Source organism: Ambystoma mexicanum, chromosome 5q (genome assembly GCF_040938575.1).
Source record: "Ambystoma mexicanum isolate Mex_15411 chromosome 5q, UKY_AmexF1_1, whole genome shotgun sequence".
Classification (NCBI taxonomy): domain Eukaryota; kingdom Metazoa; phylum Chordata; class Amphibia; order Caudata; family Ambystomatidae; genus Ambystoma; species Ambystoma mexicanum.
Window position 1 is genome coordinate 358,258,160 of NC_090933.1, and position 15,214 is coordinate 358,273,373.

The 15,214-nt window shown below is 45.1% G+C and overlaps 1 protein-coding gene across 8 annotated transcripts in view; it reads left to right on the forward strand.

Moving 5' to 3' along the window:
- DLGAP1 (DLG associated protein 1) overlaps positions 1-15,214 on the forward strand; it is a 2,039,252-nt gene that overhangs the window by 1,812,428 nt on the left and 211,610 nt on the right. For all 8 annotated transcript variants that reach the window (XM_069620841.1, XM_069620846.1, XM_069620840.1 and 5 more), the window contains one exon: positions 10,016-10,107. In XM_069620841.1, coding sequence (XP_069476942.1) covers positions 10,016-10,107 — 92 coding nt within the window. The remainder of the gene's footprint in view (positions 1-10,015; positions 10,108-15,214) is intronic.

Here is a 15,214-nt window from a genome sequence, read left to right on the forward strand (position 1 = left end):
AGCCACAGACTTTTTCCTGAGACAGCATTGTCCAATGCTGCCTGCTCCTGTCACCATGTATCATTTATTGCAGGGAAGTGGGATTTTCTCTGGCATCTGAAGTAGTTGTTCTTTAACATGAACTGTAGTCCAAAAATGTTACAGGGAGTCAGGATTTTACAGAATGTTAAACTGCTGAATAAAAGTGCACATGAATTTAGCAGATTGCCAGCTGTATCATTTCCTAAGAGTGGTTGAGCAAAGAAAGGCTGCACTGTTCATCCCCACATGTACTGTCAAGTTGATTCCAATTACTTCTCTTAAAATCCATCAGTGGTTTTCCACAAGCAGTACCCTGTGCCAATGTGGTGAATTGCAGCTTCTTTAGAATATCCAGCAGGCAGCCCTCAAAAACAATATATTTATGTTCCTATAGACCGCCTTTGTATGGCAATTGGCTTTCTTCAGCCTCAAGCGTGGTAGTAAATTCTTCCACACGAGTCCTAGAGTATTCCGGGTCCAGTTCTTTATGATTAATGTCCTGAAGCTCTTTTGTTGCTTCCAAAAGGGATGGTTCTGGGGCATGTGATTTTATAGGCAATAATGGGAAGAAGGCCTCTGTCAAATTCAATTCAGGCTTTGAAGGTATAGATTGCGAAAGATATGATATGATAGTTTATTTATATAGTGCCTATACACAATGTGTTTCAAAGCGCTTCAAGGCAAGGGAAGGAACAAGGGAAAATACAACCACATTCTTACAGGCCATGAACAGTAAGGATGCGAAATTAACTATCGTACTCGGCCTGACGACATTTCAGATAGTGCAAGAGCTAAGACATAGATAAGGAAGGGAGGGGGAGAGTGGGATGGAAATGGAAACAGACTAGGCCTGACGACATTTCTGGTAGAGCTGGAGAAAAACAAATGGTGAGGGAGAGGGGTGCAGAATGTGAGGGGAGGAACAAAACAAGCGACTATCGTACTAGGCCTGAGAAAATTTCAGATAGTGCTGGAGGGGTGGTGTGGAGGAAAAAAACAGTAATGGCAGGGTGGAGGAAACAGACGAGGTTGCTATCATATTAGGTCCAGGGACAATTCTTATAGAGTAAGTGCATAGAATAAAGTAAGGGGAGGAGATAGGAAAAGGGAGAAGGGAAAGGAGGAGAGAAAAGAGAGTAAGCAGTCAAAAAGAGTGGAGAAGCAAGAGTGGAGAGCGAATACAATTGCAGAAGTCAGTAGTAACACATAATGTTGCAAGCCAGGCTACAAGATGAAGATGGGAACAGCATGATTCAGGGTCACCATGAGTAGAAGATGCAAAGGAAGTCCAGCGTGAGAGTTGAGAAAGAGTGACGCACCGTGAATGAATGAAGTCCATAAAAGTCAAATCCAGCATTGGCCACAAGACAGTGATGGTGAAGGAAGGCACCAGGTGGGCGGGGCTTGCTAAGTGGTGAAAAAGAGCAGCAGGCAGGAAGGTATCAGGTGGGCGGGGCTTAGGCCAGGTGACCTAGATCCACTTGTACCTGCTCCCCATCTGCAAAGGAAAAGAAGCTGGAGGGCTCCTTAAGTAGGGAAACAGAGCAGCAAGCACAAAGGCACCAGGTGGGCGTGGCTTGCTAAGTGGCGAAAAAGAGCGGGAAGCAGGAAGGCACCAGGTGGGCAGGGCTTGCTAAGTGGTGAAAAAGAGCGGCAGGCAGGAAGGCACCAGTTGGGCGGGGCTTGCTAAGTGGTGAAAAAGAGTGGCAAGCAGGATGGCACCAGTTGGGCATACATATTCATCAGATCTGAATTCGGTCCCCTCTTCTGGTAATGGCAGCTGAGGAGGATACATTGAGTAGTAGCAATGGCCCCTCTTCTGTTACAAGGCTCTGTGCATGTATCAGAACTCATGAGTATATGTCCTGTTGGTTCAGATTACTGTAATCTACGTTCTTACCAAATCACAGCTGATCCCCAGCATGGGTCCTTTGTTTGTGATGTGACATCATGAGGTGTGTGGCATGAACAATGGACAATGGTCAATGTTGAGTGCAATACTTTGACTAAAACAAGCACTATCAGTTACCAGATGTTCTAGTTGAGGCAAATGATCTTCGTGTTTGTCTAAACTGTGGCAGACACTGGCCCCTGACCTATCACACTCAAGATGGAAGACCTCAAAGGAGCATCAGCTTTTGGATGCATCCGATATTTGGCTTTTCACTGAAAGTCAATGATGTGATAGGTTATTTATTTATTTATAACGCGCTTAATACCCAGAGGTTTCTAAGCTCTTGGTATCAAACAGGCAATGTAAACACTGGCATGTGTAATGTTTTGAATGCCATTTCGAATGTTCAGGTGCCTCCTTCGCTTGTGCAGCTACACGCGCTTGGAATAGATGGTACATTGTAGATGATGGTGGGTGGTGATGCTCAGTGAGAGTTCATGCCACAACACACATGGCTCCTAGTGCACAGAATGATGTGAAGCCCACAACACATATCTTATTTGCATGGGTTGCTTGGCCTTACATGTCATTGCAATTTTCAGAAATTGTCACTTTTTACTTTTCGATATGTGGTGTTTCGGTGAATGCTACTGCCGAAGCCTGCAACACACTTAGTAGACATGCCAGTGCTGCTCACAAAGTCAGTGCATTTTCACACTGCCTTGCACAATCCGCCCATCCACACTCTGTCACAAACTTCCCATCGTGGATATTAACGATGCCACCTTGGGCTGGGCGTGGGTGGAGGAGATGGCTGCACATTTTCGGGACACCTTGGCTAGAAAATGAAGCTCTCTTTGAAGCCACTCGGGTCATGCAAGCTTTCCTGGTGAGAGCTTCATTCTTGTATCCGGCATACTCTGCCAGACTAGTGTTCTTTTGGTGGGTTTAAGAATGCTTGCGGGGACTTGCGGCATAGCTAGTGAAGTCATCCATGCTGGCAAGCGAGAGAACTGTTATGTGTTGGGTTTATCTGCTCCGTCTTCGCCTGAGAACTGAAGGTTGCCGTTCATGTTTTTTTCATGAGTTTTTGTTTTTAATTGAAATGGGAATACATATACAAGAATAAAGGAACAAATACAATATGGGCAGTCTAAACACTTTATGTGGGAGGAAAGAGAGAGACGTGGGAGGAGAAAAAGTGGGTGGAACAGAAGAGAGAAAAGAAAACAAACCAGAAAAAGGAGAAGCAAGGCACTTACTACAATGGTAAAGGCCCGCTTATTTTATGTGTTGTCCACCAAAAAGAGACTCTCATTATTTAATTCATTCATTGACACATTTAGTGGCTTTTTGTGGCTCATTCGCTGCCGACTGAGTTGGCGGTGGCCTCTTTCTTTTTCTGGTTTGAGTTAGAGGGCTGATTCCGACGAGACATTTGAGGAGTTAAATGGGATCACAGCAACCCCGACCCTGAAATTATTAGCCTATAAAGCTAAATGGTGGCAACATACTGGGCAACTTTGGAGATGGTGCCATTGAAGAGTAGACAGTGTCAATATATGTTACCTGCCAAAGACGAAAACGAAGTCAGAAATAACTGATGAAAAGGAGCCGAAACCGGCTGTTTATATCTTCCAAACTGTTGACGCGACCAGTCACTTCCTTATTAAGCTCTCAGAGAATTTTGTAACAAATGCACTTTTCACATGTGACCTTGATCATTAAATACAATGAACCACTAGACAAAATGATTATTATAGTCTCGCAGTTAAGAGCCACCATGAATGTTTGAAGAAAGCTGCCTAAGAAGACAACATTGTTAAAGACGTTCGCGGTGTGCTGCTGTGACCTGTTTTAGTTTTGCTCAGGACAATGAAAATAAGGCGGAAATTGAGTTTTCAGAACTGTCTCCTGAAATACTTGGCCCTGTTTTTGGAGTGGGTAGCATTCTCGCTTGCAGTCACTAACTAAGAGCAATGCAGACTTTTTTTTTAGTAAACATTAGTGTTTTTAAAGAACATAATTTTCCTAATAAAGCGTTTTCAAATAATGTGATGTATTTTTATCTTTACCGGGATAAGGGAAGGATTCACTGTAGGAAAATCAGGACATCTCCCAATAGAGAGATGTCTCTGAAAGACCGGTTGGGCTGGGACAGCGAACAGTTGCTGTACATACCTGTTAGGAAACACCAATCCAGATGGCCTTAATTGCCATTAGCACCCTGATGTGGGGAGCCAGCCACTCAGGTGGTTAGGAATGAGAGGCTGAAACCAACAATCTCAACCTGTGTTCCAAGCTGCCTGACGGCTGGTTCCCCCTCATGCCATCTTCCCCCAACCCCATTCACCCCTTTTTTGTAATCATTCCACCCCCCCACTTACCTCATTTTGGCATCAGTTAGTGCAACTGCCACAGCCGCTCCTTCCTCTCAGCTCCCAAAGGCCGACATGGAAAGGGAAGAGGGGCTCCCTGCCCCGCCTTCCCTTTTCATGGTGGCCATCTTTGAACAGTATTTTCCTTCCACGAACGGGACTTTTAAATAGCCCCATCCCAGCCCTTGTGACAGTTGCTAATGGCGTTAAGCAGCCGTTCCAAGGGCTGGAATGGGTGGTAATTTCCCAGTGCCCTCGTTTTAGGCCCTCGCTTCACTTGGGCCTATAACTCGGGCTGCTGGGCCGTTACCACCCGTTCCAGCCCTTGGAGCGGGTGCTTAACGCCACATTCTAAGTATGGATGAGGGTGTATATCCAGGCAACAGTAGGATTAACATTCAGTGGTTATTGGAGGATGCCTTTTCAGTCCATTCACATGTCACCAAAACACTGGTCATGCTAAAAAGAGTTGAGCCTTCATTATGAGTTTGGCAGCAGTAGTTATGTTATGTTATGTTATTTGGCATTTATCTAGCGCTCTATGTATCATTGGTATGACCTCAAAGAGCTGGTAGGTTGAACGCCCTCGGGGACCGTAGTCCAGGTCAGTTGAGAGAGAAATGTGTCATATGGTGCTTGGGTGCACCGATTATGTGCGCAGCTGATGCGATTGCCTGATGGTAGCTGCATCCTAGCATTAGGTGTGGTGGTGTTTGGTATCAGTTGAATGTGTGCAGTCTGGCAGATGGTCACCAAGACTGGGATCTGGGCTGTGTTAGGCGTGTGTAGGACGCTTATATGTGCAGCTAGGCCGATTCCCGTGCGGTATAGCTGCGTTTTAACAGAATGTTGAGGTGTTCATGGAGTAATGTTTTTTTGTTTATTTATACAGCGCTCCAAACTCGAAGGTATCTAGGCGCGTTACAGGTAATTTTCAGTGTATACGTTGCATATAGGATCAAGTACAAAGTAAATTAGTTACAGGCTATTGTTACATTATTTAGACAAGAAAATAAACAATATAAAACATAAGGTATATACAAAATGCAATTTACAGAGATACAAACAGTGTATCAATCTGACAAGTCCTAAACAAGGCGTACTATAGACAGTCATGAATCCTTAGTAAAGAGACAACTTTTGGTACTTTTCCTAAAGCTAAAGAAGGACTGGTCTGCTCTTAAAGTTGTAGGTAGGGAATTCCACAGCTGGGCAGCCATAACAGGAAAGCTGCTAACCCCTGCTTTTTTTCAGTTTAAATCTGGGGACCTTTAGGCGAAAAGAGTTCGAAGTCCTCGAAAGGGCATGTCGATGTATTTTTGACAATTTTCTCCATTAAGTATTTAGGTGCTGAATCGGTTAGGCATTTGTGAGTAAGGGAGACAGTTTTGAAATGTATTCTGTCCTTGCCTGAAAGCCAATTATTCTTCTGTCTAGCTTCCGAGATGTGTTGTCTTCTTGGAATATTAAGCGCTGTTCTAAGTGCATTGTTCTGTAATATTTGAAGTTTGATGACAATATATTTGCTTGCACCTAGGTAAAGTGCTTTGCAATAGTCAAGTTTCTAGAGAATTAATGCTCTCGCTAGGGTAATGCAACTCTGTACATAAGAAAGGTTTACAGGCATGGATCAGCTTGCAAGTGTATGCTGTCGCTGAGGCTGTGGCGTTAACTTGCTTGCGCATGTTCAAGGCTGAGTCTAAGTAGAAACCTAAGGTTTTTACCTCCTTTGCCACTTTAATGTCAATACCTTCGTTGTTAAATGAAAGGTAGTGATTGCTGAGTTTGTTAAGATTGGCCGATGCTCCTAGGAGCAAGAGCTCAGTCTTATCATCGTTCAGACACAGGCCGTCTGAGGCCATCCAGGCCTGAATGATAAGATAGATTTTGTTAACTAAGGCCAGGTCCGTATCATAATTGCTGGTCAGAGATATGAGGGTGTGGGTGTAGGTGACAACCAGATGATCTAAGTCATCAAACAGTGGCTTGGTGAAGACATTGTACATCATGGGCGATACACAAGATCCTTGCAGTACTCCACATGTTATTGGTGGAGGGTCTGCAGAGGCCGAGGGTGGGAACACTCTCATAGACCTATTATTCAAAAAGGATTGAATCCAGGCTGTTGCTTCCGGGGAGAAGTGGGCAGTTGTAGACAGATGCTTGCAGAGCACTTTGTTATTCACCAAATCAAATGTGGCTGACAGGTCTAACAGGAGTAGGAGGGCCAGTTTACCATTGTCTGTAAAGTTAGTCAATTTGCTTCTTCAGGTAAATCAAAGCCGTTTCTGTGCCATGCTGAGTTCTGAAGCCAGAATGCCGGAGCCCTAGTAGATTGTTAATCTCCAGTTATATCGATTATCTTTAATAGAAAAGGGACTGTTGTAATGGGTCTATAATTAGTTGGGATACTTGGGTCCATGGAGGGTTTCTTTAAGAAAGGAAGGACCCAAGCGTCCTTAAGGTTAGTGCGCACGGTGCACATTTGAAATGAAGAGTTTAAAAGAGTGAAAATGAAGGGGTCCAAGTCTCTGGCAGCTTCTTTGATTATAGAGGCCGGGTAGGTATCTCCCTTCCCTGGCAACTAGGTGCCTAGATTAGAAAGGTTATGTTTTTTTGCTGCTATTTTATTTTGGAGGAGACAAAACTTATTGGACAATGCATTTTGAATTTTGGTACACCAGGTTCTATCCTTATTACAGGAGTCCGTTGGGGGGATCGGGATTCCATTTCTCTTAGGATGGCACAGTGTTCTCTAGTGCTAGGGCTGGCTTTGTTGATCCTATCATTGTAAGTATGACGCTTAGTATGTAGGATTTCCGATTTGTATTGAGCTGTGATTTTCAGTAAGTTATCTTTCTTAGCCACAGTTGGGGGATTTTTCCACAAGGATTCAACTTTCCTTTTTTCTACCCTAAGGGCTTTGAGTTTAGGTGTAAACCAAGAATTCAGGTGGGCTCTAGGTTTGCCTTTGCACATTTTAAGAGGTGCAATATTGTCTATAGCTTGGGTGATAGTAGAGTTGTATAAATGTACTAACTTTGCTGGGTCTGAAGTAGAAGGCAGAGGGTTTAAAATAGGGAGGAAATGGGGCCTTAGCTTGTCCACTGTAATGTTACGTTTATTCCTGATGAGGAGTGGAGGGGGTAGAAAGTTAGTCCTGATGGGCGGTAGGCTATCTTGGATAGTGAAGGTCAGTAAATAATGGTCTGTCCAAGTGTAAGGTTCAATGGACGTTATTACTGTCTCACAGTTGAGGTTGGCTACCCAGTCTAGGGTTCTGCCTTTTACGTGTGTAGGCTGATTGACCCTTTGCGTGAGGCCTAGGGAATTAGTCAGTTCCAGGGCATGCTGATCATTAGGGTCGTTGAGGCCAAGATTAAAATCTCCTAGACCTAGAATTTGCGAGGTGGGTTTAGTATTAGCAGAGAGTATGGATGTAAAGTCTTCCTCAAAAGAGCCAATGGGGCCGGGAGGTCTATATATCAGGTGCGTGGTTAAGGTACGAGAATTGGTGAGAGGTAGTTTCACTGTCATCAGTTCGCATGACGTGACAGGAGGATGTGTAGATACTCTGGGTCGCAAACTAGACTTAGCAATGAAAGCAATGCTGCCGCCTCTGGAAGATTCTCTATCTAATCTCCGGATAGTGCAATTATCCGTGATAGCAAGTAAGAGGGAAGGCCATCAGCTGCATGGAGCCACGTCCCTTTTATTGCTAGGAGGTCCAGTTGTTTGGAAGTGATCAGGTTGGCTATGTCTACATCGTGTGCTACCATGGATCTCGCATTGATCAGAGCACCTTTGATCTGCAGGGATCTAATGTTTGAGAGGTTAGGGTCAGGAGGAGCGTTCCTCTGACCAACCCATTTTTTTGGCCTTGTTAATCTTTTATGTGGAATTCTTCTGGGACGAGAATTGACTAGGTTTGTGAAGAAGGCTGGTAGATAGTGAGTGGGTTTTATTAAATCTCGAACCAAGCCTGTCGTTTCTTGGCGAGGTAAAACATGGTAGGTTTGGTACAGGTTTAGTAGCGAAATGCTGAATCCATTGGTTAGGAGTTAGGGTACAGTGAGCTCCAACAGGAGGGGAGACACCTGTATTTGGGTAATTAGCTCCAAAATGTAACTGTGGCAGGAATTTGGTAGGTCTGATGGTTGTAGGCGGCTTAAGGGGTGGCAGGAATTTGGTTGGCTTTATCCAATGGTGTAAAGTGGTAGAGGTGGGCATGGTAGGCTGCAAGGTATTAATTAGAGTCCACGGCTTGGGGGGTGAGATCTGGATCTCTAGAAGAATGATATCTACGGCTAGAGCAGAGGTGCCAACATCAAAGAAAGCTATCAGGAGTCTTACAAAAATAAAGGTGACGGCATAGATGGCTGTGGTAAAAGGGGACCAGCTAGGAACGGTAGTAAGACCGTCAGGAAATGTGGACGTGATTGAAGTCAAAAAGATTGCCATCTAGATCAGAATACTAACAGGCATGCATGTTAGTTTAGTGTAAAAAGGAGCATGTTTTGAACAAACAGATGTTACTGCACAGACATACCTAGCAATTTGTCCACATTGTTGATGGAACCAAAGAACAATGTGAAGCAATGCATTTGTACAGGCCGAAAGGAGCTAGCAAATAGTCTTGATGGAACTTAGATGTTAGGTTACTAATAGAGACTCACAGGATGGGAACACATAGTAACAACATTTAGTGTCATCTGCTAGTGTAAAAGGTGGGAGTTGAACACACAATATGGGTTGATGTACCGCACGAAGAGACTGAGCACTGTGTGAGTAGCCAGCAAATAATGAATTATACATGTTATTTGTACGACTCGTTATATAATCAATTGTTAAGCATGCGAAGCTAACCAACGCCACAGACTACAAATGTTACACATTGTTAAAATGTTTGTAAATAAACATTCGTATCTCCGTTCGTGCGCAGTACCAAAGTCTTGTGCGAGATAGTGTCAATCAATGTCTAGATACTGGCACGCACATACACAGGCTCAGTACCTTATGGATACTTATGGATGGTCTTCCCCTCAGCGGTGGTGGAGCAGGTTGGAGCAGGCAAGGAACTCCGGCGCAGCATGTGCAGAGCTAGAATCGGTTATGGCCGCACGGCCATTGTGCGGACAGAGCAGACAGAGCGCAGACAATGTTTGTATGTGAACAGCTAGGCCGAATTGATTGAGGGGTGTAGCTGCGCTATAATTATGTGTTGGTGTAGAGAGTGAGCACAGTGGTAGGAGAGGTGAGTGCCTGGGTGGAGGTTTTGATCTAATGAGCTTGCTGTTCCGGATTTCATGTGTGCGTCTGTGATTGCTGGCAGTAGCTGTGGTAATACTTCAAACACAATTGTTGTTAACGTATGCAGTTATGTCATTTCTAACATGACTTGAGTTCAAGTTTTTCCGTAATTTGCACTTCAATGGGGATCGGCAGATTTACTGTATGCAGCAATTCTGCGTAGGTCAATGCCACTGTTGCAAGAGGAGGCAATGCCAATACTAGTAACACATGAGTTTCAATATCCATAATTGTGCAGTGCAGTTGAACGGTGCGTGGTATAAATCAACATAACATTACTCCAGAACTTGTAGAAAGGCACTAGATGTTACAGTCGTGGGTCATGCTACATTGGTGGCTCTTTCGATACCTGCAGAAAGATGGCCGTGACTGCAACGTGACGCTGTTTTTTGTTCTATCATCCTGTCTCCAGGTAGATGAGTCTGAAGAATCGCCGAAAGCAGAAGAGAAACATCCCAACTACCGCTACCAATCGGTGGGCATTCAAGTGGAGGAAGAAAGGGGGTGAGTAGCCCCCACTGCTACAAAGCCATGACTTGATCAACTCATGAGAAACCGTGATCTCTCAGTGGAGAAAATGCCACCATAGAAGTTGGGGTGCCCATATATGCTAAGATTTCATAGCTTATGTGGTTTTGATTTACAATGCACGCATTTTAGACAGTGTTTAATTGTAAGCGCTGCCTGCCATGCAAGCAGAGGCGTTGTTAGGGGGGCTTAGGAGGCTATAGCCCCTGGTCTTTTGATTGTAGCCCCGGATAGAAGTTCAGGAGCTACAACCAAAATGCTATAGCTAGCCCTGAGTCCCGACATTAGCTTAGCCCCTGATCTTTTCCAGACCTAGCAACACCCCTGCATGCAAGCATGGTAGCCATTGTTTCATTGTACACGCTGCTTGCCATACGAGTATGACAGGCAGCGTGTACAATGCATCCATATGGAGTCCACCCCGGCGGGTTCCATAGGGATCCCCAGCATTTGCAACGGCATGAAAGTGCATGCCGGAGCAAATGCTGGGACATGTGTATATGGTGGAGAGGAAGGGGGGTGGCAGAAACGCAAGTTGCGTTCCACCCCTCCTCTCCACCACACAAATGAATTAAAATGAGACAATGGAAGACATAAAAGCCTTATGTAAAGCTATTACGTCTTCCATTCACATTACGGCTCATTTAAAAATGAGCTACGTATTGTCACTGATGCATCATTTACATGGCAACATTAACCCTTTCACTGCAGGGACTTCAATGCTTAGCTATGGAAATTAGGAGATGTATAACTTCCGAGAGCAGTAAAAGGGTTAAATGAGCATGCTCTTCACTTCTGACGTTTTCATTATTGCGCACAAAATCCAAACACAGGTATTTGGGTCCTCTAGGCCAAAGAGCTACTCACTGGGTATTTCAATCTGGGGAGCACTTGCTGTCAAACTATCAGGGCTCAAGTCGAGGGTACACGCGGGGGGACAGAGTCCCCCCCGCTTTATTCAGAGGGTGGACTCAGTCCCCCCAGCTAAAATGAGAAACATTGAAGGTGCTCTTTGAATTTTAGCCAAACTCGGGGATCAAACCACAGTGGTCAGCTTTCTAGGCCGGACACTGCCCCACTGCACTATGTAACCTGATGAAGAATAGCACACAACTAAAGGTGAAATATCCCATTTTGGAACTGCAAGTCCCATGGAAAACATTGTATTGGTTTTTGGAGTTGAAAACATGCACACCTTTTAAGGTTTTGTAAAAGACTATTAGAAGAAAATATCCTCTCTTGGTTTTGTGTGTGTGTTGATTTTGCAAATGCCATTCGTCCTGTGCAGTTTGGGTGGTTATGCAAAACCAATTTAATGAAATGTGCATATTTTACCTTGATATGATCATTTCTGGCAATGTCACATCCCATGTGTTTGTTGATGAAGGGCCGAGTCAGCCCTGCCATGATTCAAGCCTGCGCTGCAGGTTTGATCCAGATGTCAGAGGTGAGCGCCTAACCCGCAGAGCTATTTCCCACTCAAACAGGATATGATGAAAGGGAGCATGGAGCACAAAATTAAAGCAAATCTGTGTTAGGCAGCACAGTAAGCTTTCTTTTTACGTTTCAATCACATATTTTTACAATATCGGCACAGGGAAATAACAGTGCTTTTGCCCAATCAAATGATTATTGATCAAGTGACAAAGCTGGGACACAAACTCAGGTGACCAAGTGGCCGAATCGCCAAATGTACAGCTTGGCCATCTTCTACTTATTCAAAGTATTAAGCAGGTTACATCAATATCATAGTTGAAGTGAGTGTTTAGGTTGGATTATAGTGGTGTTGAGTTGATGTTTACACTTCAAGTTTCATGGTTACATTTGTGGTGGTGACAGTGAGTGTTTGTACCTTAATGTTGTTGGTGTGTGTGTGTGTGTGTGTGTGTGTGTGTGTATGTATGGGTGTGTGCGCGCGAGCACGCGTGCACACACACATGTCACTACCCTGTACCCATCTCGCAACTACGTATGCCTGCTATAACAGCGCCACGAGGCCCAAGGAGTGTTTGCACGCTTTATAAATGTACATAAAATAAATCCAGCATCAGCTACTCACTGCTGTCACCTGCTTAACGTCCAATGGGCCTCATTACACGTTGTGCGGTAAACATGGCGCTGTTAGCGCCATGGTTGCCGCCGGTATTTTAACGTGTCCGCCTTGGTGGAAAGCAGAATTACTGCCCTACTCCAAGGTGAGCAGGGCCGGTAATTCCCCCATTCACCAAGGCCCTTCCCCATTCCCATTTTTGCCCCCATAGGGCAAAATGGGAATGGGGAAGGTGGTAATTACGGTACCGCAAATTGCAGTACTGTAATTAGCACTGAGGTCCCTTTGCGGCACCCTACTTTAACAGCTGGTAAAACCAGCCGTTAAGGTCGGGTCCCGCAAAGGGAACTCGTAGTAAGGCGGTAAGGGTTTACCGGTGCCCTTACCGGTACTGGTAAACCCTTACCGGCTACCATGTAATGAGGCCCAATGACAGGAGAGAGTGTGCATTTATACACTGGGCACTTGGTGAAGATGCTGTATCCACAGAGTTATCCAGCAAGACAGCACGAGCCAGTGGACGCACCACGCAGTCACAGGCGCGCGCCAGAAGGAAGCTTCGTACCCCACGCCAGCCATGTAGAGGAGATATGTCCAAGGCCCAGGCCCACATGCTCATTCTGCTCTGCCTAAGACCCATACAGTGCCACAACCTTAACGCCGCCAGCACAGGACAGGGGTTCGATCTACACACAAGAACGCAGGATATTATGCTATGGACAGACAGTATTATATATGTGTCCCGTTTTCACATTAGTTCGACATTTTGTGTGGGAACGCTTAACTTTTGCTTTCTATGAGCGCAGTAAACATCATGGCAGCTGTTAAAATTCATTTTTAAAGTGCCCCATCAATTTATCGACAATGACAGTGTATTATAGATCTAATAAGCAGCCATTATTGCTGGTCAATTGCCTGCACCAAGTTATGGTCTTCAGTTGGGTTGGGCAACAGTTGGGTTCCAAAGTGATGATGAGTTCTCCTCAGCCAATAATGATTTTAGCACACTTAAAAGGTAACACCAAGGCGTAAAAGGAGAGAACAATTGACCCTGTGTCTCTACACACAGGCTCTCCCACTTTTTTGTCCCACCCCTTTCTTAGAGTCATTGATGAAGGGCAAGAGAGAATGTATGGATGTGTGGAGGGCAATGTGTAGGGACCCAGTGCCCTGTAGGGTGGAAATAGCAAACATGGCAGAGAGAGCACTGCCCCTTGCCCCCCCCAGCCCCCACACACCATGCTGTGTGCATGAGCAGTCTACCCGCTAGGCAGTTCCTCCCTTGCAGCACTTCTGCCCTCTGGTACTGACAGCTCCCAGCCCTCTCCTCCTCTTAAGGACTGAAGGGTGTGAGAGTGAAGCAGGATCTTACCATCACCAGCCAAAGCTACGTCAGACTGCTCAGAAGGAGGTTATCAGCAGTTAGTGACCACATTCTGAAAGCTCTGATTTCCTGTGCTGCATTCGATAAAAGCAATCCGGTGCTACGAAAACTGGTCTGCAAGATTAATCTGTTGCTGTACTTGAAGATGGAGCCCAACAGGGCCATTAATGTGGGTACCTGTGATGTGCAATAGTAAAAGTGAATACGAGGTAGTTAACTATAGTGATGGAGCGATACGTGCAAGCTATGCTGTTATTAGTTACTTGCCTTTGATTTCTGGGCCTTGTCCCACAGTAGAGCTTTCCTTCTTGCCAGCAGTCAACCCACAGACTTCAAGTCTGGGGGGGTTTGTGAGGGTGGGGGCGAATCTGGAGCAGTGCTGGTTTGTGGAGCGCCCACTGTAATGTCTTCTTCAGGACTAGCAACGTCTGCGGTGCTGTTATATAGATGACATCATTACCCGTTTGTTATGATAAGCAATTACATATGTTTGCCATGAGTATTGCTATGCTGTACCAACTCTTCTCTGCCCTGCCTGGGAATGCTATGCTCTTTTAGGGTTGGCAGGCTAAACTGTGTTAAGTTATGCTGCTGCACCATTCCTGCTTTAAGCTGCAGGGAGGTGCCGTGCAAAGTGTGCCTGTTAGGATCTACATGTTTTGTTCCCAACGGTAAATGCATGTCCATTTGCATCAAAGCTATTTAGTTACACACTCCTAACTGTAGGTGGGTAACCCCACCTCGCTCCCCGAACCCCAACACATACACAGCCTTGTTTGGACTCCCACTTCCTCCTTCACTGCATCAAAACCTATCCCTTCTCTGCCGTTGCGTGTTTTTTTTTTTAATTCACCCCTTCCCAATTGCAATCTTGCAACCAAATCTGAATGTCTTGGGTTTCAAGGGAGTTTTGGTTGCTATTTTTATTTTTTATGTATATGTCCATCCCTTTTAATGTTTTTGGGCCACAATGCCAGTTCCTGTTTTACTAGCTGGTCAGCTCTTGTTAGGTCAGGTTATATGTGACGTTTCATTATGTAATTTGGCGTTAACGTCTCATGATCAAGCGCTTTGAAACAGCCATAAGGTAGGCAGAAGCACTCCCCAAAACATCTCCAAATAAATGAAATGCAAGAGGTGCTCTCAGTTTATGGAAAGAACCATAACGCCCAAAATACAAACACTTGTACTAAATAAATACTATGTGAATATAATCAGGTAAGCAAACTCTGCACCCCTGTCTTGCCAGCTGCCCATTACTAACAAGACAAGGTAACTACAGCCCAGATGACAAAGGAGCTACAAGAATGGAGCATGCAGATTCCTTCCCTGAAATGCCAGCCTCAGTCTATGAGGAGTCCTGCCTCACAAACCACTCTAACCGCCGCCATAACGCTCCTAGTAGGCCTCAAGACAGTCTAGGAAGCCCGGTTTGGAGCTATGCTCCCAGAGGAGCCACAGTTCAAAACCCCCCCTCACATGAAAGTGGGCATAGATCCATCCATTCTTCCGGTCTTTAGACATTCATGGTTGTTCATGGCCTGGGGAGGAAGCAGAAGCGCTTTGTCCTCTTGTTTTCTTTGGAATTGTTTCAACATGCACAGGCTGACAATGACGCTGTGCAATTGTGAAAGGCTTAAGCATTCTGC